This window comes from Cibotium barometz, chromosome 53 (genome assembly GCF_041138505.1).
Source record: "Cibotium barometz isolate CiBa-2024 chromosome 53, ASM4113850v1, whole genome shotgun sequence".
Classification (NCBI taxonomy): domain Eukaryota; kingdom Viridiplantae; phylum Streptophyta; class Polypodiopsida; order Cyatheales; family Cibotiaceae; genus Cibotium; species Cibotium barometz.
The window spans coordinates 31,645,550-31,671,743 of NC_141098.1; the positions used below are offsets into that span (position 1 = coordinate 31,645,550).

Here is a 26,194-nt window from a genome sequence, read left to right on the forward strand (position 1 = left end):
CCTTCTCTCCTTTAACTGTAAGGGGCTCACGAACCCGAAAAGGGCTGTTGCCATCAATATGTGGTTAAGGGACTTAACTTTTGAATTTGACCTTCTCAGTCTGCAGAGCTCAAAATTGGGGGTCCTCAGCTGCACATGAACCTTCAAAAAATCTCTAGGAATGCTCGATGGTTTTTTACCAATCATCACTCTGGGAAAGGTGGGGCTGCGCGATTGGCATCCACATGAAGTGGGAGCATGCCTTTTTAGATGCTTGGTCTGATGTTAACCACTGTTGGACCACTGTAAGGATGGGCAACCCTTTCAACTTCACTTTGGTTTCGGTGTATGCCTCCTACTTGGCCAGCTTGAGAGCTGCTACTTGGCAGTCTATCACTCAGGTTGTGGGACCCATCTTGCTCATTGGTGACTTTAACATGGTAGAGGCCCAGGTGGACAGAAGTAGACTTCTGGGCAGTACCATTAGTGGTCATGAAAAATGTTAAATGGGACGTGTTGAAGGTGGAGAAAGACCTCTCTGACCTTTCTATGAAAACTGGATTCTCCTGGTCTAACAATCAAAAAGGCTTCTATCACAGAGCTGCCAGATTGGACAGACTTTATGCCTCAGGGAGCTTGATTGATATGTTCTTAAAAACCAAATTTACCACTAACTCCTCCCTAACCATCTCAGATCACCTCCCTCTGATCTGTAATCTTTCTTTAGGCCAGGCCAAAGGCAGGGCTGGATGGCCCCATCTTGACCCCTCCCTCTTCCGTCTCCCGTGTATCCAACAGATGATCAAAGCCTCCATTGCTGATGCCTTCAATCAGTTCGCTTCCCCATCCAAAGGATAAGACTGTCTGGTTAACAAGGTTCATTCGATCTGCAAGGAGTATAAGCTGAAAGTTTCTACGGTCCGTCTGAATCGTAGAGTCCAGATCAGGAACCAGATACAGGACATCTATCTGTCTAAAAATTGTGTTGTCGACCACTCTTTGATTGAGCTTAAGAATCAACTCAGACTTGAGGAGTTGTTGGCTGCTAAGGCCACTAGATTGTGGTACAGAGAGGTTTAGGCTGGGAAAATTGACACTCCTCACCCTAAGATGTAGGCTCTCCTTAAAAGGAAAAAAGGTAGAGATCTCATTCCTATGGTCAAGAAGCCCAATGGTCATCTTGCTTTAGATGATGTGGAAAACTTGCAGGTTATTAAGGATCACTTTTTTAACTTGTTCTCCACAGCCCTTCCTCCCTCTCAAGAAGTTTCTGCTGCTAGGGCCAAAATTGCCCGCATTAGGAGAAAGGTTGTTAACCCCTCTTTAGCTCTTAAGCTTGACTCCCCCTTCACTGAAAAGGAGGTCAAGGAGGCTCTCTCATCTCAAAAAGTGTAAATCTCCGGGTGAAGATGGGATTCCAAACGAATTCTTTCTTGTTTTCAAAGACGAACTGACCCCTCACATCCTTAACATCTGGAGGGAAGCCATGAGGAAGGGAGGTTTAGCTGAAAGGACCAATATGGGGATTATCAAGCTGATTCACAAAAAGGATGAGAAAGAATATCTAGGTAACTGGAGACCCATAACATGTCTCTCGTCCCTTTACAAAGTTTTTGCTCATATCGTGACTAGCAGAATCAACCCCTATATGGATGAGTGGATCCTCAAGGAGCAAAAGGGCTTTATCAAGGGAGGTATATTCTTGATGCTATCATTAGTCTTTGGGAGGGTATGGAGCATGTTGAAAACTTTGGCCAAAACTACATCTTCCTCAAAATAGACTTTGATAAAGCCTATGATAGAATAGACTGGTCTTTCCTCTTTCAATCCCTTCAAGATATTGGCCTCAATAGGAAATTCATAAAGTATGTCCAAACCTTGCTGGGGAATGCTTCTTCCAAGGTGGCAGTTAATGGGTCTCTCACTGATGCCTTTCCTCTTAGGAAATCTATAAGGCAAGGTTGTCCCCTTTCCCCCCTTCTTTTTGCTATTGTTGCGGATGCCCTGGGGTGGCTGGTTAACAAGGAGATAACAAACAATAATATCAAGGGTATTGAGATCCCCAATAGGGCTGATCCTTTATGCCTGCAACTTTTTGCTGATGACACGAATGTGCTGCTTCGAAATGAAGTGCAGACTGCTGCCCACTTCATGTCCTGCCTTGAAACCTTCTTGCCTTGCCAGTGGTTCGCAAATAAACCACTCCAAGACCAGCTTCAGAGTGCTCGAAGGTGTGCCCCCTCCCTCGATCCTGTCCGCTGGTTGTAAGATTATCCCAGATGGCGTTGTGTTCAGGCTTCTAGGAATCCCCATGGGCTTTAACATATCTTCCAAACAAACGTGGGACTATGTGCTGAATAAACTCAAGAATCAGGTCAAGAAATGGAGTCACATTAACACCGGGGTGGCATCAAGAGCCTTTGTCCTCAATCACTTCATCATCCCCTCGGTTGTTTACTTCCTGGCCTGTTGGAGACCCTCCGAGACCCAACTCCAATCCCTTAACTCTATCATGGGTAATTATCTGTGGGGGGGGTCTCTGGAAAGTAAGAGGATCAGCAAAGTGGCCTTTCAGGTATGTTGCTTGGAAAAAGAGCAAGGGGGTCTTGGCATCATCAATATTGGTTTGCTTGCTGAGAAGCTTGCAGCTAAATGGGTGCAAAGAGCCATCTTGTCTAATGATGTTTGGGCAGACTTGCTCAAAAGGGATGTTAATAAATTTTGGCTCAAAGGGAAAAGATCTTGGAAGGGTTTCTCTCTCAATGAAGTGTTGTTCTCAAAGGCCAATCTCTCCCCCATAGGCAGCAAACTGTGCTGTAGGATGTGGGAGTCTTGGATGAAATACAAAAAGCTCTTCTATTTCCAAACCTATACTAAGAGAGGTAGGTATGCTTATGCTGCGGACTCTGTGTGGTTTGGGCACCTCGTGTTTTTGATTTCCAATGAACAGGTCCAGATCAGTCTTTCTTGTTTCAAAGCTGGTATAAAGGTTTGGGGTGACTTATGTGACTCATCTGGCATGTTAAACAGGGAACAAATCAGCAATAAATTCATCTTGTCCCGTGGTGGAGTTGAGTTTGTAATGCAAAGGTGTAATGCTCTCAAGGTTTCCATTCCCCCGGGGCTGATTTGTGACTATATAACCTTTTCTAAAGCCATCCGCCCGGTGGGGCTACTCCAGTAACCTTGTCAAGTTACCTAACACTTTTCATGCAGGAAACCTGATTCTTAAGCTTAACAAGAGATGGTCCTTGTCCTGGAACAAACATCAATGGGCCTTCGCTCAAGAAAGAAAACACGCCATTTTGGCCTGGCTGGTCATGCACAAAGCGACCTGGACCCTTGAGAAGGCTTTGAAGTTTGGGCATGGGAACGGTCTTTGTCCCCGCTGTAATACCAAGCTGGAAACTGTCCCCCATCTCTTCTTCTCTTGCCCAGACACTAGTCAATTCTTGAATGTTCTGAACAAGGCCTTTAAGAAAATTACAAGGCCTTTAAGAAAATTAGGAACACCCCTCTAAGTTGGAAAGAAGTCCTCCTAGGAGAATGCCACTCTCTGGACCCCTTAACGTGGCAGTCTGTCAGAATTCTATTTCTTTGGCATGTATGGAAGCAACGTAATGAAGCGGTGTATGAAATAAAAACTAATCACCACTTTTATCTATTTCTTGACAGTGTACTCAAGCTAATCCACCAGCTTCAGCCGAGTGGTGTTCCTATGGAGGTGGACCGTTGGCAAGACCTACCTTGGAGGAAATGGAAGAAATTCCATGGCTCCTCGCATTGCAGAACAAAGAAATCCATGATACAAGGACTGAATCTGGAATGTCAAAGAAGGCTTCAGCACTCCGAGTACTACGTCCAGGCATCGGAAAGTTTCTGTGGGGTCCCTTAAACCCGCACGGTCTCAATCTTCTGCACATGATATTTTCCCATCCTCTCTCCCGGAATAGAAGACAGTCAAGATCCAACTGGTGCTGGCTGGCCACTGCCGAGTGCTTCAGGCTGTTCATCATGCTTTGTCTCATGAACCGGTTCATCAAAGTTTTACTGCTACAGTGTTGCTGTAGAAGTTTCAGAGTGGTTCCTTTTTTCTGAAGGTTTTAACATTTACTAGTGCTGGCTGGCCTCGGCCGATCTGTTCATCATGATCTGTCCCATGACCTGGTTTATCAAAGTTTCAGTCGTGCTGTATTTGTCTTAGAAGTTTCAGAGTTATTCCCTTTTTTTTGAAGGGTTTAACAGTTCGTAGTGTCTCCCCATGGACCTTCCGCATGGGGTCTTGTAACCACACCTTTTTTTTAAAATATATTCCTCTGTTTTAACTAAAAAAAAATCCAAGCCACTTCACGGGTGACCGACCGCCAACCCCATCCATCCAGGTTCGATGAGAGGGCCCCACCGCCCTACGTATTCTTGCCAAGTTGCCAGCTCACTCCGTACTTCTGCATCACTTATTAGTGAACTCTCCGTATACCTTCATCACTTACTGAATTTGCCAAGCTGTCACTGTCCGTATACCTTCATCACCCAACGAAGCTGTTGGCATATCAAGGTAGGCTTTCATCTTTGAAAACGTCTCGTACGATTTTCAGCGCCTTTGGTGAATTTCACTGAAAATTAAGTGCTCCAAATTTTTTAAAAAATGGCATTATTAAAAAAACTGGCGACATTTTAAGTTGCCCTTATTTCCACAGACCACAGAGTCTCTCTTTGCATTTTCTATCAATCTATCTATCTTTATACATACATAGACAAATCAACACACTCCCCTCCTCTCTCTCTCTCTCTCTCTCTCTCTCTCTCTCTGCATTTTCTATGTAGAGAGAGAGTAAGAGTGAAATACATAAACCGCAGGGGGAGAGTGAGAGAGAGAAGCTATGTCTATATATAAGGGGAGTATCTCTCTCTCTCTCTCACACACACACACGCACATACACCTCTCTCTCTCTCTCTCTCATGTTTATATATGCACACAAAATCTCTTTACTTATGTGAAAGCTATTGACTTGGCCAAAATATACAAACACATATATAAATATATATATGTGTACATACATGCGGAGACAAAATAATATAGAGATGCATATACATACTTGCATAATTTAGGAACTAGCATACACATAAACATATACACATACATCTACAATGTCTATCCATATATATTTACATACACACTTATATATATGCCTGCATACATATACATATAGTTATGTTTTTGTAAATATGTATGCTCACATACATATATACATTATATATACGCATTCATGTGTGTGTGTGTGTGTGTGTGTGTACATACACACATAACAATATACCTATTCATCCATATATACCCATGCATAGAAGCAATCAAGTATACATACATGTATATAGGCATACTTAACTTATCCTTATGTAAATGCGCATATAACTGGGTAAATAGTCTATATTTGCACAGATATATGTACATGGTACTCACATAGACTACCTATGCATATCAACAACATCTATCTAACTCTAGACATACATATGTACGCCGCTAAATGCTCTCTTTGCATGATCTATAGCACCAAGGTTGAAAGCATCTCACAATATTTGTGCTTTTTAAAAGTGTTTTTCTTGTTAAGCATAGTGTGATGATTACATATCTAATAAAAACCACGTTTAGGTCAGCCAAAGTCTAGACTTGTCCTGTGTAAAGGATTAATTCACCAAACAAAAATCCAATATCTTTTAAAAAAAGTGTTCTATTGTGTCACATAATAATTAGCCCAAAAGCACACAAGTACCCTTGATCGATAAATTAAAACAATATACTCCACTCATTTTCTAAATAACACAATTAGTAATCTCTCTCTCTCTCTCTCTCTCTCTCTCTCATACACACACACACACACACACAAACACACACACACGAACATGCATAGTAGCAAGAATACATAGCTCTCCCTCCCTCTTTCTCTCTTTGATCTCTCTCTCTCTCTCTCTCTCTCCTCTACATACATAGATAGACCCGCACAGTCTCTCTTTGCATTTTCTATGTAAAGAGAGAGTAAGAGTTAGAGAGATAAAGTGCAGGGAGGGAGAGAGAGAGAGAGAAGCCCTTTCAAAATAAATCTCTTGCTCTCTCTCTCTCTCTCTCTCTCTCTCTCTCTCTCTCTCTAATGCTTTGCATTTTCTATGTAGAGAGAGTAAGAGTGAAATAGATAAACCGCAAGGGGAGAGTGAGAGAGAGAAGCTATGTCTATACATGGGCGAGTCTATATGTAGAGAGAGTAAGAGTAAAATAGATAAACCGCAAGGGGAGAGTGAGGGAGAGAAGCTATGTCTATATATGGGCGAGTCTCTCTCTCTCTCTCTCTCTCTCTCTCTCTCCCACATTATATACCAAAAACTTAAGGAATACAATCTTGCCTGTGCACCTTTCTTTAATTGTTCTTTAATTGTTCTTTAATTGTTCTATGGAAAAAGAATCAATGGCTGTGCCTCTCGATGGGAAAAAAAACGTTGGTTTCTATGATCCAAGTGTAAGTTTCTTCCTCCTTGATCTGACCAAGTGACTCTCAGGTTCGGTCGGATCAGTTTGGTCAGTAATGACTTTGACTACATTAGAGTACAAATATCGTGGAGGAATCGCCCGTGCTTTCCAGTAGGGGGAAGATTTTTCGGGTTTGATTTTTGATGAACCAAAGGGATTAGTCTCTTGTCTGGATATCTGTGGGCGAGCCCAATGAGGGATCTTGCCCCGCGCAAGAAGTGCTACTTCCGCTGCTAACACCCCCAAATTCGTTGCACGGAGGGGGCAGGGATCTTTTAGCTGGTATCAGAGCAAATTGACTAATGTGGATCAACTGAGAAGCCAAAAATATCAAAAATTTATGAAGAAGCAGTAAAAGGTTGTAGTTGTGTGATAGAATTCATACAAATTGATATTCAAAATGAAGATTCATAAAATTGAAAGTGGGTCTTCAAATGAAGTGCTGTAATTGTATGGAAATCCCTGACTTGCTTGAGGCCTAGTCATGATGGTATTTACCTTATAATTCCAAGGACCGTGACTACCTGTATATATCGAGGGTATAATAACTGCAGCTCTTTACTGGCTGTATATACGAGTAAATGTAAGACTTGAAATTATGAGCATAATTGCTATCCAAATGATAAATTCGAATGTGGTTGATATGATTTTTAAATTCTGGTTGAGAACTGATGAGTTGATTTGGATTGTGATTGAAAAATGATGGTTCCTGAATTTTGGTTGAAATGTAATAAGCTGAGCAAAACCACAATGAGGATAAATGGGACGAGTCCCTATGATGATGTTCAAAACTAGAATGATGTTAATGACTTCAGTAAATCACTATGAGATTAGTGGATTATGCTGATGATAGATTGCTGCTATTAATACTTGACCCAATGGATCAAGTTAAGGATGTTAAATTAAAAATCTGTATAATTGAAAATTTCCATGGAGGACTGTTCAGATAGAAAGTTTGGTCTAATGGACCATTATTGTGATAAGGATTTAAATGTTATGATCTGAGTGAATTGTTATCTGATGGATGAGTTTTATATAAGAGATCTTTATCCCAGGATTCTGTTGGGTTCACCAAACTATAAGGAACCCCAGAATCGATTTGACCAAGTGACTCTCAGGTTGGTTCGGTTGGATCAGTTTGGTGAGTAATGACCTTGACTACATTGGTCAGTAATGACCTTGACTACATTAGAGTACAAATATCGTGGAGGAATCGCCCGTGCCTTCTGGTAGGGGGAAGATTTTCTGGGTTTGATTTTTGATGAACCAAGGGATTAGTCTCTTGTCCGGATATCTGTTGGTGGTGAGGCCCCGAGTGAGGGGTCTTGCCCCGCGCAAGAAGTGCTTCTTCCGCTGCTAGCACCCCCAAATCCGTTGTTGCGCGGAGGAGGCAAGGATCTTTCAGCTAGTATCAGAGCAAATTGACTAATGTGGATCAACCGAGAAGCCAAAAATGTCAAAAATTTATAAAGAAGCAGTAAAAGGTTCAGTTCTGTGATAGAATTCATACAAATTGATATTCAGAATGAAGATTCATAAAATTGAAAGTGGGTCTTCAGATGAAGTACCACAATTGTACGAAAATCCCTGACTTGCTTGAGGCCTAGTCATGATGGTATTTACCTTATAATTCCCAGGACCGTGACTATCCAGATGATGAATTCGAATGTGGTTGATATGATTTTTAAATTCTCGTTGAGAACTGATGAGTTGATTTGGATTCTGATTGAAAAATGATGATTCCCCTTCTGATCTTATAATTATTTCCCTCTCTGAAATAAAAGAAAGATTCTGTTTTACCCTGTATGTGGAAGAATGGATGTGGATGTGAAAGAATGGATGTGGATGTGTATGTGAAAGAATGGATGTGGATTTATATGTGGAAGAATGGATGTGGATGTGGATGTGGAAGAATGGATGTAGATGTGTATGTGGAAGAATGGATGTGGATGTGGAAGAATGGATGTGGATGTATATGTGAAAGAACGGATGTGGATGTGTATGTGAAAGGATGTGATGTCAATGTGGGTGAATGGATATGTAATGTGATGTGAATCAGGATGTGAATGAATGAGATGTGATGTCATGTGAATCGGATGTAAATGAATGATATGGGATGTGAATGGATGAGATGTGATGTAAATTGAGATAGATGTGAATGAATGATATGTGATGTAAATGAATGAGGTGTGATGGGATGTGAATATGGGTAGATGGGAGTGGATGAGATGTGATAGGGATAAATGAGGCAATATGTGATGAGATGAAAAATGATGTGATTGGATGAGAATAGGAATACATATGAATTGGATATGGATTAAGTAATGTGGACAGATGTGTTACAATCTGAAAGACGAGAGTTCATTAGAGAAACTGTATTTATGACCTGTTTTTAAATGATTGTTTTATGTCAATAATGCTGGGAAAGCATTTTGACCGTCTTTGAGAATGAGGTCATGGAGACCTAACTGATAAAGTTGCAATAGCTGACGGAGAGTCAATAGAGGATGTCTCATGTAGTAGCAAGGTCGGCTGAGGTCTTGACCAGCCTCGATTCGATTTAAATGGTGAGCTTTCGGTACGGTGGATGAGGGACCAAGGAAGCGGCCTATGAGTGAAGCGCTAGGTGACCTGTGAAGGATCCTAGAGGGTACTGACCATACGGTGCTTGGGCTCAAGGTCACGGAAGATACCCACACGTGCGTCGGGGAAGATATTGGAACAAGGAGTAAGAGTTGCTGGGCCTGGATCTGGGTGATTGACCTTGCTGGTCCTCAACGGATGAGTCCATGGCTCTTTTATATGGATGTGTTGGTTGATCTTGCTGATCTTCAATGGAGATTCCATCTTGATTTTTATAAGTGAATATATTGTCGATTACTATGAGAGCTAGGAACTATCGAAAAGGCCACTGAGTGGACAGGTGGTGAGCGTTTTGGTTGCTAATGATGCCATAGATACACCGATGAAGGAATGATTGGAAATAAGGATTCAACTGGAGATTTTGAGGATTATGATTAGTGACACTATGGTTTCATTAAATGATTGTTTTAAAGATAGCCGAATCTGTGAAAAAGGCAATTTCATATTGGGTGTGTAAGTGGTGTGACTGGTGTACATTTGCATGAATATCTAGCTAGGGGACCTGGGAACTCTTTTCCTTGGTACCCGGGACAAAACCTAACCAAACTCTTAATTGGATCCCATCACTATAGTGGTTGGGCGGTTAGCTATCCCCCACGGGACTGGATGGGGTTAGGCTGGATTGATGGATTCGTAAAATGAGACTCAATTCTGTTATAGTACGATAGATGAAGTAAATCCCGGATAGTAAAAGAATCAACGGTTGTGTCTCTTGATGGGGAAAAAAGCGTTGGTTTGTATGATCCAAGTGCAAGTTTCTTCCTTGATCTCTGACCAAGTGACTCTCAGGTTCGGTCGGATCAGTTTGGTCAGTAATGACCTTGACTACGTTAGAGTACAAATATCCTGGAGGAATTGCCTGTGCTTTCCGATAGGAGAAAGTTTTTTCGAGTTCAGTTTTTAATGAACCAAGGGAATAGTCTCTTGTTCGGATATCCGTGGTGGGGCAAGGCCCCGAGTGAGGGATCCTGCCCCGTGCAAGAAGTGCTACTTCCGCTGCTAGCACCCCCGACTCTGTTGTGCGGAGGGGGCAGGGATCTTTCACTCACTCTCCTTCTCTCACCTCTCTCACTTGCCCTCTCTCTTCCCTTCTTGTCTCCCTCACTCGCCCTCTCGCTCTCCATCACTCCCTCTCTCTCACTCACCTTCCTCTTTTCCTCGCTCTCCTCTCTCTCTTAACGCTTCAACAGCCGTCGTCTCAACAAGCGCACTGGCACCGGTGGGAAGTGGTCTTAACAAGCATGCCTCAACGGTTGGAACGTCCTTAAGCATCGAAGGAAGAGTTCTCAATCATCAAAGTTCTCTAGGTAGACTTCATATGGATAACATAACTGTAAGATTCCTCCCCAGCCCCTCAAGATGTCCAATTTCTTTCCCTGTAATCAATTTCCTTTTCAGAATAATCAAAAATCTTGTTTCTACCTGTTTTTGCCTAGAGAGAGAAAATATTCTAGAGAGAGATAATTCAGTTTTTAGATATCTTTGGATAAAAAAATATCCCTTCTAAAACAGAAGTTTAAAAAGAAATTCCTAAGGTGCATTAGAATTAAATTATAATGTTCACAAAAGACCTTAGCCTAAGGGCTCCTGTTTTCAGAAAATGTTGGATTAAGGTCCAAACAAAGGTTTGACAGGCCAATGAGATTAATCCAAATGTAGGGAGGAGATAAATTGAAGAATAAAAGGAAACCCCCCCAAAAATGAGTAAATGCTCACATAAGATGAAGAGTGGACTAAGGACCAAAGAAAAGAATTAAAAAACTGAATTTTGACACCTCAGTGTGGGGATCTCCCCTCCTGAAGTAGGCACCTTTTTCTCATCATTACCCCTAATTTTTAATCAATAAAATGAGATATTTTCATCTCTCGTTTCTCTTGTTTCAAATCTAGATCCAAAAAGTAAGCTGAACTTGGTCAAAAATTCTAGAATCAATTTGCTTGGTTAGAGGCTCAGTTTTTCCTATAAATAGAAGCCTCTGCCATTTATAAAAGCTTAATGGTGTTTATGCACTGTTACTCTACTCCTGTCCTGAGCCATCGACATTGCATTTTTTAATAATTCAATTGTTTTTGGCCTAATCCTCTCCAAATTGAATTAGAGGCCACTATTGCTTCAAACAAGAGTAGAACCCTCAATCCCTCAAGCCAAAGGAGAGCTTACAAGCTCCATGTAAGCTAATTTTCTTACTTTGTTTATGAATTTTAATGAAAAATCTATGGTTTTCTTGATTTTTATGTTTTGCAAATGATTGAATTAAATTCAAATGCTATGCCTTTGATGAAAAGGCCACCCCCTTCTCTTATTTACATTTCAATCTTTCTTAATCCTAGAAAGATTAACTAAGTGATCAATTAAACTCTTCTTATTGTTTACTCTTGAATTTAGAAAATTGTGTAGACTAGAGTTCTATAATTCTAAATTGGGTTAATTAAGTTAAGTGAAGCAAGATAAAAATGAGAAATGGTCAGCCATACAAAGGAGGTTATGGCAAAATTTTCCAGAATTCTATGAAAAAGAAAGTTTGTTTTTATGTTATTCCAAAAGAGTAATTCCCACCATTTTTGCATGTAAAAAAAATATTCTAATTACTCCATGTACATATTCACCTATGAATATGCCTGGATATCACTGATATTAATTATTAAAATTGATTTCTATGCATAAAGTAAATTTTTTTAATAATTAAAAAAGTGTCATTCTTATTAAATTTGATTTTTATGCATAAAAAGATGCGTAAAGGAATTTTTATTTATAAAAGCTTTATTCTTATAAAATTTGATTTTTATGCATAAATAGAGGCATTAAGATTTTTTTTAAATTATAAAAGTGTTATTCTTATTAAATTTGATTTCTATGCATAAAGGAATTTTTTTTATTATAAAAGTATTTTTCTTATTAAATTTGAATTCTATGCATAGAAAGATGCATAAAGAAAATTTATTAATTATAAAAGTGTTATTCTTATTAAATTTGGATTTCTATGCATAGAAAGATGCATAAAGAAAATTTTTTTAATTATAAAAGTGTTATTCTTATTAAATTTGATTTTTATGCATAGAAACATGCATAAAGGAATTTTTTTATTATAAAAGCGTTATTCTTATAAAAAATGACTTTTATGCATAAATAGATGCATAAAGAAATTCTTTGTATTTTAAAAGTGTTATTCCTATTAAATTTGTTTTTATGCATAAATAGATGCATAAAAGGATTTTTTATATAAAAGTATTATTCCCATTGAAGTTGTTTTTTATGCATAAAGAATTTTTATATCAAAATTAGAATTCTCTTAAATTCTATGTTTAAATTCTATGAGTATTTGATAAATGAATAATTAAATACTATAAGAGAGAAATTTCTATTGTTTTATATTCACACGGATTGTAAAAAGAAAATTCAGAAAAATCTATCGAGATCAAAATATTCAGATAAATGATTAATTTATTCCTCATTGGAATTCGTTAACTAATTTAGAAATTTGTTAAGTGAATATTCAAAGAAAGAAATTTAGTAAAATAGTAACTAAATTATCAAACCTTTTCGAGAAAGATAGTTCAAAAAAAATCTTATCCGACTCGAAGCCTGATTCAGACTATGACGAAGACCAAACTCTTTTGTCACTTCCGAGGAAAGAAGGTGTGACCAGTTTAGAAAAATACACTCAAAACTCCTACCAAATTTGAAACTAAGTTTGAGACCCTTCGAATTGATATGTGGATCAAGGTTATAGAATTCGAGGAATTCTGGTATAAAATGCAGAATTTCGATCAAGAAGTTTTGGGGATACTGATTTAAGAAATACTCCTTGTATTTAAAAGAAAATCAAACTGAAAACTTGCTTGGAAACCCTGTTTTCTTAAAGGAGTGCCTTACGCCAGAATGCTGGTGGAGGGAGCATTTGGTATATGTTTTTCGAAGGGAAGTTCAGTTTGCAACAGCTTGCGGCGGCGGGGAGTGTTCGAAGGACGGCTCATGCGCGGCAAAGCCTTCCCAGGTCTTGACCAGCCTCGGTATGGTTAAAAAAGGGTTTGATTTTTTTGCGAGCTTTATTTGGCGAGCTTTTTGGAGATAAGATAGTTTTATGTGAGCTTGTAAGAAAAATGATACATTTTGGTGAGCTTTCATATAGTAAGTATTTATGAAAGAGAAATAAATACATTCACATACATACATACATATATACATGTATATTCTCAAACACACCTACCTACCTACCTGCCTGCCTGCCTACCTACCTACCTACCTACCTGCCTACCTGCCTGCCTACCTACCTACCTAAATACATTCACATACATACATACATATATACATGTATATTCTCAAACACACCTACCTTCCTACCTACCTACCTACCTGCCTACCTACCTACCTACCTACCTACCTGCCTCCCTACCTACCTTCCTACATATATACATACATACATGCATGCATACATACATACATACCTACATACCTACCTTCCTACATATAAACACACATTTTATGTCCAAGAAACTTAAATATAGGCACAAAAATACCTATCTATGTACCTTTCTTCCAATGTTTATTTCAACACAAGTAAAAACAAGTATACCCGGCTCATGTTTTCTTACAAAAAGATTGAGTTCACATTTCCTTACAAGAAGATATCTGGTTGGTATAACTCCTTTACCATAGCGTCGCAAGCTACCTACAATAAGACTTTAGAGTACGTGACAGTATACTCCATCCCAAAGCAAGACAAAAATAATATTGGTTCAAATTTTGTTACAAAAAGATTGACTTCACATTTCCTTACAAGCTTAAGTAAGCACAAACATGGAAGGCTTGATTAAAGCTTAAGTAGGCACAAACATGAGAGGCTTGATTAAAGCTTAAGTATAGGCACAAACAGGCTTGATTAAAGCTTAAGTATAAGCACAAACATCCTTGCTTCGAGGACGTGATAGTATATTGTCCACTTCCTCTGGTGATAGTGTCGGTTGATGCATTACCATATCCTCATTCTTATGTAATCCCAAAACTCGTAAGAAGACAAAATAGATATGCTTACATGCAACGTAAGACTTTCCTCTAGATTCTCTTTGCATGAAATCAGGACATGTACACCAAGGTTGTACCTTGATGTGTATAAAATAGTCCTCTCCACTCTCACATGCCAAATGAAAAATAGAGTAGGGGGATGGCTGCATTGCACTCTCATTAAGGACTGTCGCTGTCATGGCCTCGGCACTACCAATCCTCTTTTCTGCTTCTTTGGAAATCCAATGCCTCCACTTGGTTGATCTCTTTGTATTCTGTGTAGCATCATGTGGCCTCTTGTCACTTTCTTTGTTGCCCGCTGCTTCTTGTGTGGACGTTTCTCCCACCCCCGACACAAAAGGTTCTTCATGAGTAACATCTAACTTGAACCCTGCCTTTACTAATTTATCTACCTCTTGGCTGGTTATGTTGGTCCCAACATCCACTTTCCACATATCTGGGTATGATGGCTTGTATATTATGTTTGGATCTACATGCCATGTGTGTGAAACATCTGAAGGACAAAACCACATCATTTGAGCCTTTGGCCCTCTCGGACCAGGATGTCGTCGCTCTGAGTAGAAGCTAGGGGCAACAACTCCAATAGAGCTTCCCTGTATGAATGAGTTGCACTTAAGTCTTCCATCAATACCTCCCAAACATTTGACTTTTGAGTTCAATGGGGTTCGTCTAATGGCCCACATTGTGCGTCCAACAGCCTCTTCCTTTACATGCATTTGTCCTCCGCTCATTGTGCCATAATGTTGTTTAGGCTCTTCATGTCCGACATCTTTGTTTCCTCCAGTCATTGGACTTTTTGGTCCTCCCCTTGAAGCGGGACTTGCTGCACTGTTTGTTCTAGATCTATCTCCAAAACTTACTCTTCTTGCTGTTCCCCGATTTTGACGATGTCTGCTCTGCATGACATAACCTGGACGATGTGAGCATTGGTCTACTTCCGTTGTCCTCACCCTCTTCCGTTGAATAGTCTCCTTATCCCCATGTAGAGGCCTTGATTCCTCATACATAGGAGTATTAGCTACTGTTTCATGGACCATGCGAGCCACTTGTGGTGGTGTCAGTCTTGACCTTGCTGCTACCCTGTCCAGCAACTTGCTCAAGCTTGGTCCCTCACCTTTGCGCTTCCCCATCTGATATGCATATTGCTTTGCACTTTGTAGTAAAGCGTTTGCTATATCTGAAATGCACGCATCATACAAGCTAACCTTTTCCTTGTATCCTTCACCAGCAAGCCAACTCCCATGTACACTTTCAGATAAGTTTGTTCGAGGGGTTTGTGCTAAATCCACCGAGCTTAAGACCACCTGCACACAAGAGGTTTCATACAAGAATTCATAAAATTGACTCCAATGCAAATGCATCCATACAACATATCAGTTCTCCATAAAATTTCTCACCCTTGACATGAGGTTGCCCCAATGTGCTATTCGTACTTCCCACCAACTCATCCACGTATCCATCACTGATAGTTTTCCCTCATGAACATGTCCATTTCTCCACCACTCACGAATCTCTTTACTTTTTAAGAAAGCTGACTCCTTATTGGTTGCCAATCTCCATTCTTCACACAAGTCAATATGGTGTTGTCGACTTTCTGCCTTCACGCATTGTTTAGCATGCTTCATCAAACTTTGTTTCCAATGGAATAAGCACGTTCGCTCCCTGTCCTCCATAATGTTGTGCGGACCCCCATTGAAAACGGTCCTAACTGCACACCAATTAGACCCTGCTTCATCAGCCATAAACCCATAGAAGTGTGCGGGTGCATAACCGCATTGCTCCATTGTGCTATTCAGCATTTCCCAAAATAGTACTTGGCTTTTTGTATCCTCCTCCTTCATTTCGCATGTGGCAATTGTCAACAGCTCTTGAACACTATAAGATTTTGGAGATAATTTTTTCAGTCAGCTATCATTCAAGGTTAATGAAAGAAATGAAAAAATTGGAGTACGTAGTCTCACCTTGGGTCGTAAACATGACAAGCCATTGTTGACCAACCAAAAACTCGATGAGTGTGATCAAACAAAACCCATGATTTTGACAAGTCACCTCCACTGTCACACCGCATGCGATTCACCAAGTCCACGCCTGATGCTGGTCCTCGCAAAGACATCTTAAAGACATAACATTTGTCATCAGGGCCACCTTGTCCTGGGAAACGGCTACCTTGTATAAATGAATAGCGAGATCTTCTCTGTATAAGAAGGATGCTATCAAAGCCCTCTCCTGCTGGCATCAATTTTCTTTTCTCCTGGGATACAATGCGTCTAAACCTAAAAAACATAATTTCACAATAAAGAGAGGACCGAATGTAGAAAAATACTTCCAAATATAATTAAGGTATAGAGTGAATACTCACCTCTGGTTTTCCACAAGAGGACTCAACTCCTCCAAAAAATTGCAGAGCTCATGATCCCCAATACTTGTAGGTAGCTCATCATTTTGATTCATCATGGAGGAAAATAGCATATCCTTCACAATATCCGTCTGTATTTTTCGAGGACCAGCACTTCTCTGGGTTTTTAGCACTTGAGAAACAAACATTTTCACGCGCTCCAACATTGACCTTGAAGTTCCTGGCTGAACTGGATGTTCATGCAGCCCAGTGTGGAGCATCATTCTTGTAATAGTTGTGTCACGAGGCATTACGTAATACACAATACATCTACACACTTGCACACAATGTGCAGTTTTGCGACAAAAGTGACAAACTATTTTAGATTTCTCATCCTCTGTCAAAAGTCCAATTGCAATCTTTTTTGTCAGATGTCCATGAAAGAAGGTGTTGTTATACCTTTTATTGTTCAAGTAAAAAGGACAGCTGAGTCTATGGCACTCCAAAGTACCAACACAATAGCTAATACGCACGGTACAACTTACAGACATGTTTGATGTTACTGGACGTGTCCATAGGTGACCATCATATTTTTGCTCCATTCCATCCATATTTCCTATTTTGCCATATGTTGGTGGAAACTCTAGGATGGAATCACCATCATAATGTCTTGGCACCTCCTGGACTTGGATGACTCGAGTAACTTTTTCCAACAATGAACGCAGAAGTGAAGGTTGCTCCTTCTTACGAAGAACCGAAAGTATACTCTCTGAAGCAATACATTCATCTTCAGAGATCTTGTGCTTTGAACCTTTTGGATTGCTTGTGCCTTCACCTGGTTGCAAAATAGTTGCTGAGCCATTCAAGTCACTCTCAGAGGAGGAGCTCGAGATATGAACATGGGTGTTTTGTATCCCTAATTCTTTATCCACTGAACTCTCCAAATGTCGGACATCTTGGGCAATGTCGTCAGCACTAGAATCAAGACTATCAGCAGCGCAAAGAGGACTACATTGTAGCATATATGTTTTACTTCGAGAAATATCTATGAGATAGTTTTTATTGCCCTCCATATCATAATGAGCGATGTTTTCCTGTAGGCTTCCATCGGTCCTAGTAGCTTTCACTCCAGAAAGGGTGTGTGAAGAAGGCAAAAACCCTTGTAGATATCCGTGACAAGCGTGGTCTGGTGGAGAAGTATTAAAGTTTGAGATTTTTTGCTACAGCCATCAAGGTAACAGTGTGCTCCATGGGGAAGGCAATATGAAGATGCAGAAAGGACAGGAGAGACGAAAATGTGAAACAGAAAGGACAGGGGAGACGAAAATGTGGAATGAAAATATAAAAACGAAGGAGCAGGTGGAGCAATCACGATTGAGAATGGAGGAGGTTGAAATGATAAAACAAGGTGGAGCAATCACGGTTGAGAATGTAGGTGGTTGAAATGATAAAACAAGGTGGAGCAATCACGATTGAGAATGACCACGATAAAATTTTTTAATAAAAAATATACAAATGTATATGTATCTACAAATATATAAAAAAATACACAAATATAAACATTTATTGATTCTAAGTGTTATTTTAATAACAGGCTTATCTCTTTGTAAACACACACACACATGTTTATATTTATATTATTATATTGTATATATTCTAGGCTAAGAACCCCGGATGGGGATATATGTAAATACACAAACACACACGTTTACATTTATATTAATATATTGTATATATTCTAGGCTAAGAATCCCCCGACGAGGATATATGTATTTTAGTGTGTGTGTGTATTTACAAAGAGACTAGTCTTTTACTTATTTTAGGATATACAAATATATTAGATTATATATCTAGTAGGCTACACACACACCACACACATTTATTAACATCAATATATATATACATATTTAAATAGCCTAAACTATAAAATGTACGTGTGTACAATAAAACACATAGAGCCTAATACATTTTTAGACATTTATTAACATCAATATATATATACATATTTAAATAGCCTAAACTATAAAATGTACGTGTGTACAATAAAACACATAGAGCTTAATACATTTTGACATACATATATGTGTGTGTATATGTATCTATTTTTAGGCTAAGTATGTTTTAGGCCACACACACATATGTGGTGCTTAGTTTAAAGGGTACACGAAGAAATTTAGGGTACATGAAGGATTCTTTCAAAACTCAGCAACCACGCAGACGAATGCGCCGGCAGAAGCAGACAGAAGAGGTAGCGGCTTCGTTTTTTTCTTTGTTCTTGATTTTTCTATGTTTTTCTTTTCTCTGCGCCGGCAGCGGCTTCGTTGGAGGTTTAGGGTGTAGCTTTCGTAACCACCGGCCATGGCCTCCTCTCTAGCAAGTCCACTCCCCCGGCAGAGCCTGGGGATGGTCTGCGCTAGCGCAGACCATCCCCAGGCTCTGCCGGGGGAGTGGACTTGCTGGAGTAGAGTCCTGCATCTCTCTCATTTGAGTGCATGCATCTGCTTCATATCTCAGGCTCGCTTGTTCACAGCAAAGCCGCCTTCTTGTCGGGGGAGGAAGCATGATGCTTGCTCATGTGATGGTCTCCTCTTGCATGGCTGCTGCTTGGAAGTGGTAGTGACTTGGTATGAAGAAGGAGGAGGCCGTAGGATTTTTAAGCAAGAGAAGTGTCGAGATTCAATAGGTAAGATCTATGTTTCCCTACCTTTTCACTTGGTAAAGGAAATCATGGATTCTTACCAAGCCAAGGTCCTTATTGGCTTGTGTCACAATCCTAGGCTACTAGCAGACATCCTCCATGGGTGGATCAAAAATAATTGGCTCTCAAGAGGACTAGATATTGACCAAATATAGTACCTTCCCAACAATATAGTACCTTCTCAACAACTATTTTAGCTTCATGTTCAGAGATGAGGGTATGGCAGGCCTCTACTCCAGCAAGTCCACTCCCCCGGCAGAGCCTGGGGATGGTCTAGCGCAGACCATCCCCAGGCTCTGCCGGGGGAGTGGACTTGCTGGAGTAGAGGCCTCCTCTCTAGCTAGTCCACTCCCCCGGCAGAGCCTGGGGATGGTCTGCGCTAGCGCAGACCATCCCCAGGCTCTGCCGGGGGAGTGGACTTGCTGGAAGAGAGGCCATGGAGGTGGAGCCGGTGGCGTTTGAAGAGGAGGAGCCGGTGGCGTTCAACTTTCCAAATTTTCTATCGCTGCCGTCTCATTGCCAAGTGAAGCCATCATTGAACAATGCATGCTTGAAGTGATAAGCATGTTCATGGGTGAGCATAAGGAATTTGAAGATCTACATTTACAAAATCTACATGTTCATGGCTACTTTCCTCGAAGGTTTCAATGAAGTAAAGAGCTCATGGGGGTGGCATATCTATCTTCAAAATGAATTTCGGAGATTAGCAATTGATTTTGCCATCGACCTGACTCAGGAAAATCTATGACTACTATAAGCATCTCTCCATACCTTCCACCCCATCATCAAAGGACATTCAAGGAGTGTTTCATGGTCGAATTTTTCCAGTGCAGCATGTCAATTTTTTTTAGTAAATCCTCCACTTCAACATGAGGCCATCCAAAACTTCTTGCACTCACACTGCTCGTCGTGTATAGTAACGCTTCCGAGTGAGAAATCTAGACAATTGTAATCTCCACCCACCCTAGCTTAGATATTTCATGTTGTATATGGCCAAAGGCCCATTGTTGTAATGAAAGTCGGCCATGCAAGTCTTGTATATGTAAAGAGGACACGTGTGGGTGGATAAACAAAGCCCAGTTGTATATAACTGACTTATGAGGGTGTCTAAGGTCACTTCTCATAATACAATCTGCTATTGAGCTCAAGCTTTGGAGATCCTTCCTTCTTGATTGTCTAGTTCTCTTCTTAATTCTTGCATGATTCTATGTTTATGTTTATCTTTGTCTATGGAATCTTGTTGAGTTACTTTCTTGCATATGTGAGTGCTCTTGTATTAAGCTAGGAAGCTCAGGTTTATTGGTTTCTCCTCAAATGTGCACTCTAACCAGAAGAGCCCATTGCAACTCTAGCTCTTCAATATAATCCGTGGCTTCACTTCATGTCTATGCTATTCTCTCTCTCCCCACACACACACACACTAGTAGGAGATGTTTGTGTGTGAGGTTGATGTTTTCCTATATACATGAAGTAGGGTTTATGTGTGATTCAGCTCAAACTTTTTGCTACTCATATTCAGGGCAAAAGAAAGGAAGATGGCTCCAAGAAAAGCAGGAAAACAACAGGCAAAGACTAAGAAAGGTATATGATGTGAATAGCGAAGATTCTATTGAGATTATGTTTTATTGTTTTAGATATGCTTACTTGGGCTTGGTGTGTTTCTTACAGACAACAGGGGATACTCACTAAGAGCTGGGCGTGTTTGTTTGACTCTTAGCGAGGAAGCTCAATCACGGACACCTTTGTCCTCACATGTATCTCCTGTTAGAGAGGAAACAGAAGCGCATAATTCTCTTGGTCATGAGGAAGAAGTGCTTGTGTTGGAGAACGAAATGAGCTCACCTCCTCCAACTCACACGGAGATTCCTGAATCTAGTACTGGTCAAGGGGAGACCCATAGAAGGCTTCTTGGAAAATCTATTGAATTGGGATTGCTTGGTGATGTATTCACTAAGTTTTTTGTGCAACGCAATTCCTCTACCCCATTGGTCCCTTTATGCAGGCTGATTCCAAATGAATCCATCCGTACAGTTTCTACCCAGCTTGAGGTGTTTCATGATTCTTTTGACTGCCATGGTTATGTCGAAGCATCTCCTCCTTTTTTAGTTTCACTTACACGTCCAGGAAGCTCTATGTATTTCGCGGTCACACAAATAGACTTGCAAGAATGGGGACCAAACTGGGTGGTACAACATGACAGATTTGAGGATGAAATCAGAGGAACTGAGTGGGAGGATCTCAGTGGTAAGAAGTTTCTTGTATGGGATGGTAATCATCGTGTGAAGGCATGGATGTCTCGAGTGCGCGAAGGTATGTTCTTTTGAATGTCATAGAGTGATTTTATGCAACATTAAAAGTAATATATTGTAATATCTTTATTTTGCTTTCTCTAGCTTGGTCTCATAGCCCCTCACGCCATGTCCGGGTCAAATGTCAATTTTTGGTTGTGGACAAGAAGCAAGAAGGAGAATTGCTATTGGATTTGCAATCTCAAAATGAGTAAGTGATCTCTCTCTACTTAGTTATGGACATTGTGAAGTCATAGTTAAGTTCTTAGCTCATTGTGACTCTTTACAACACAGATTGGTGCGCACTAGTGTGACACCCACATTGTCACATGAGATCTTCATGTTTCAACGATTTGGAATGGCGGACAAATCATCCATATTGGACTACCTAGGTGACGACGTAAGGAGGTGGGCTTTAATGGAGCTTAGTTTGGAGCGACGAAGTGGAGAGCAATGGTACAATGCTCCAGCTACAATCTTGGCACAGCTTGTGTGGAAGGTAGTGTTTGCATCTCCCAATATCATTAATAAACGGATTATCAATGTTTTTTAATCGTGCGAATGATAATGAGTCCTTTTCGTTATACGTAGACACCGTTTGAAAATGCGGTGAAGCAAGCTATATCATGCATTGATAGACATGCCATGGGGTTGCAAGAATATGAGACAAAATGTGAGAAAGCCAGACGTGGTGTAGAGCAAACATTTCGAGATAGAGCGTACAAGATGCTCATAATTGCAAACCCATCCAATGGTGATGCATTCTTTCAACTCGTATATAACTATGATTGGTCCAAGAAGGGATTGGTTGCTCTGACCAAAGAAAAGCTCTACACAGTCGCCATATCTTGGATTTCAACTCAAAGGTATGTCACATGTCAATAAACCTCCCTTAACATAAACTAACCTTAATATCTAATCTCTTATGGGTTTGGTATGATGCTGAAATAGGAAGACGGAATTGCTTCAAATGCTTATGACCGGGAGGGCAAAGGACAAGGTAATTTCAGAGATGTTTGGGGATAACAAAAAGACGTTGCTGCATATGAAGAAAGAGTTGTATTGGGAAGAGCTAATAGGGGAGGCAGACTCTATTTTGGAGGGTTTATTGGTATATGATGATGTTATCTACATCCCACCATTTATGCAATGGGTGCAAGAGGAGCGATTGAAACACATACCATGGGCCTTCCATGAGGTGTGGGCAAAGATTGGAAAAGTAAAGGAAGGCCAAAAGCAACCTGAGGTGGAGAATGCCGCAAAGAGGGTTGTCTATAGGTATATATCTTCCAATGCCATTACATTTTTGTAGAAAATACATATACGCTTTTAAAAAAATATTTTAGTACTGTTTGTTTTATTTTGGACATGTAGGTGGGTGCAGCTACTCATTGGCCAAGGTCTAATGGACGAAGAGACGGAAGCAATCAAAGAATGGGTAGATCCAAATTCCTCGGAAACAATGTATCCGAAGGAATGGGTTGAGAGAGGGGTTTCTGATTGGGAATTTAAGAGATGTCCTTGGTGGTTGGACTATCCTCTAAATCATGTGCCTCCAAGTGAGGAGCTCCTAGAAAAAGGTACTTTTTTGCTTTCTACTAAATTATATGCATGTAAATGTAAATGTATATGTTTATGTAAACCTTCCTACCTATACATATGTAAACTATCCATATGCATATACATATTAGATACATATACATACAGATATATACATATACAAATACATATGTATATACATATGTATATATACATATGCATACATAAATACATACCTACATACATACACTAAATTCCTACATACATACAAGGTTCATGTTACATTTAAGAATTGGCATGTTAGATTTTAAAGAAACATTGTTAAGTTTTGATATATACATACCTACATACATATACATATAAATAGATACATATACCTACATACATATACATACACATACATATACATAGACACATGCCTACATACATATACATAGATACATACCTACATACATATACATATACATATGCATATACACATACACATACATGTACATATACATATACATAGATACATATACATCTACATACATATACATATACAAAAAAGTATGGGGATTTTTACCTTTTTACTAATTATCTTGATCTATTTCTTGAAGAATTTAAGAATTGCCAATCTGAGCTTGAAAGAGAGCCCCCAACTCAAGAAGACTCTAGAATACCTTCCCCACAGCCAACAATCTTGACTCAGTCTCCAGTAGTTGGATCCTCGCGCGTGGCCCCAAAACCATCCACACCACTGTCACGAGTGCCACAATCACACCAAGAGCATACATCTACATCATCTCAAGTGCAACATGAGAGGCGAACAAAGAGACGTCTTGACATTATGCGTGATGTTCAAGCGGGAGACCCCACAAATGAAAATCAAGAGAGAGACCCTCCAGAGCATCTTCAAGAGGGGGAGGTGTCAGGACAACGTGACATCATGGACATGACTTTTGAGAAGTGTGTGCTTTCGAAATGCATCTCATTTTTTGTCTTGTTTACTTGCAGGTGAGAGATGTTTTTCACACATATTGCTGGTAGACATCCACACTCTTTTGGAGGGCTCAGATAGGTAAAAAGAATAATTTCACCATATAATTAGTTTTCCAAGTTGTACTTACCAAAACCAAACATCATAAATCTTTTATGTAGTGTGGAAGAATTCTTGATGAAGATTCCCAAGGCTCTATCTCATAGAGGTGCTCCCTCAGATACAGTGGCTCGCCTCGTATGGGCTGACTTTCCTACAGGTTTACAAGTTGTTGATGTAGATACAGATGGGTGTCCCTCATGGAATCAAGTTTCTTCATCATTGATACGTGCCACACTCAGTTTTGTTGGTTTGTTTGTGGCTGATGAGGGTTGGTTTGTGTGTTTGAGTCTAATGGATCAACTTCCTAAAATATATTCCATGGGAAAGAAAGTTGGATTGGTCATGCATCGAACAATGTCTGTTCATGTGGAATCAAGTTATTTGTATGACAATGGAGAACGGGTAAGTCATAATCTCTAAAATATTTCCCTTTGTGTATACATGTTATGTGGTATGGATATCCAAACATAATGTTTTCTCGTTATGGTAGGTGGATACATTGGCGCTTAGTATGTTCTATCGAGTAAATTGCCATGTCCCTATTATTGATCGTGAGGCTGGGCAAAATGTTTCAAAGAAGTTATTCAACGCTCAACGAAATTTCATTTTTGAGAAGAATAAGAAGCATCCATTCCAACGCACAATGGTCTTGGAGCGCTACATTCGAGGTGGTGCAGAAAGATCTCCTATGTTCTTTAGGTGAGACAATTTTCATTCTGGTCATTTTCATAGCTACTTTTTCAAAATACTTAGATGCACGTTTATGATTGTATTTCATTGTAGGTGGCTAGTGGAGACCTTCTCAAGTGAAGGAGATAGTGTCTTGGACGTTTTTGCGGGATGTGGAGGCTTGGGACGTGCATGCCAAGAGTTAAAAAGGCACTATATGGGGATAGAGAATGACATGGAGGTAGCCAAAGCATGTCTGGGAGATTTCTCATTAGGTCGGGATGACATGTAGAAGAATGCTATAATTTGTGGATCAAAAGACTTTGTATTCGAGATTGTCATGGTTTGGAAGTTTAAAGATTGATATATACATTTTTGATCTTTAAAAGATTGTGTTTTATATTTAAGTAAGTAAGAAAGTATGTATGTATGGAATGTATGTATATATGTTAGTGCTGCGTAGGTGGCCCTTGTATATATGTATATGTATGAGGTGTATGAATTTAGGTAGATATATGTATATATATAATTATATCAATAAGTATGATGTGGATCAAAGACTTTGTAATCGAGATTTTCATGGTTTGGAACTTTACAGATCGATATATATATTTTTTATCTTTAAAGGATTGTTTTTTTTCCTTTAAGTAAGAAAGTATGTATGTATGTATGTATGTATGTATGTATGTATATTAGTATGTATGTAGGTAGCTCTTGCATGTATGTATGTATATGTATATTTTGTATGTGTATATGTATGAGGTGCATGAATTTAGTTACATATATGAATATATGTAACTATATCAATAAGTATGATGTGGATCAAAAGATTGAAATTTATATTGTTGATCTTTCAAAGCTTGTTATTTATATGTAAGTTCTTGGTCCTTTACAAAGCTCATAGTAAGTTCATGGTCCTTTGCAAAGCTCGGACTCCTTGTTCATTGCTCCAAAAAGCTCGGCAAAAAAAGCTCGCAAAAAAAAATCCCCCCTTAAAAAATGGTGCGCTTCTCGTACCATGGGCAAGGGTCGACGAAGCCGTACCTGAGTGAAGTGCCAGGACACCTAAGGAGGATCCTGGAAGGTTCTGAGACCAGGAGATGCACAGGCTCGCGGTGCCTATGACACCCATGTGTATATCGTGGAAGATATGTATGATGGACGAAATGATTATTGTAATATGTTACTAGATCTTGTTGCTGACCAATTGGTCTCAATAGAGAGTCCAGAGTGAAACTATTTTTTGAGAAACAAGGGACTGGATGGAATTTTTGAGTTATGATATCTGTAACTAATAATTATTTGTCAATGGATTATTTTATATGTTAAAGTTTTAAATATGAGTGTGTGCATATCTGTATTCGAAAGAAAAAATTAAGAAAGGCATTCAATTATGGGTGGGTGAGTAATTGTCTGGTTCTA

The 26,194-nt window shown here is 39.7% G+C and overlaps 2 protein-coding genes across 2 annotated transcripts; both read left to right on the forward strand.

The window, feature by feature from the left end:
* The first annotated feature begins 21,841 nt into the window (after positions 1-21,841).
* LOC147608528 (uncharacterized) lies at positions 21,842-24,022 on the forward strand. The gene is made up of 6 exons (XM_086789452.1): positions 21,842-21,982; positions 22,075-22,349; positions 22,435-22,761; positions 22,858-23,063; positions 23,622-23,712; positions 24,019-24,022. The coding sequence occupies exons 1-6, from the start codon at positions 21,842-21,844 to the stop codon at positions 24,020-24,022; spliced, it is 1,044 nt and encodes a 347-aa protein (XP_086645578.1).
* LOC147608529 (uncharacterized) lies at positions 24,023-25,064 on the forward strand. The gene is made up of 4 exons (XM_086789454.1): positions 24,023-24,082; positions 24,163-24,505; positions 24,594-24,802; positions 24,887-25,064. Exons 2-4 carry the CDS (start codon positions 24,179-24,181, stop codon positions 25,062-25,064), a joined length of 714 nt encoding a protein of 237 aa, XP_086645580.1. The 5' UTR covers positions 24,023-24,082; positions 24,163-24,178.
* Positions 25,065-26,194: the final 1,130 nt, after the last annotated feature.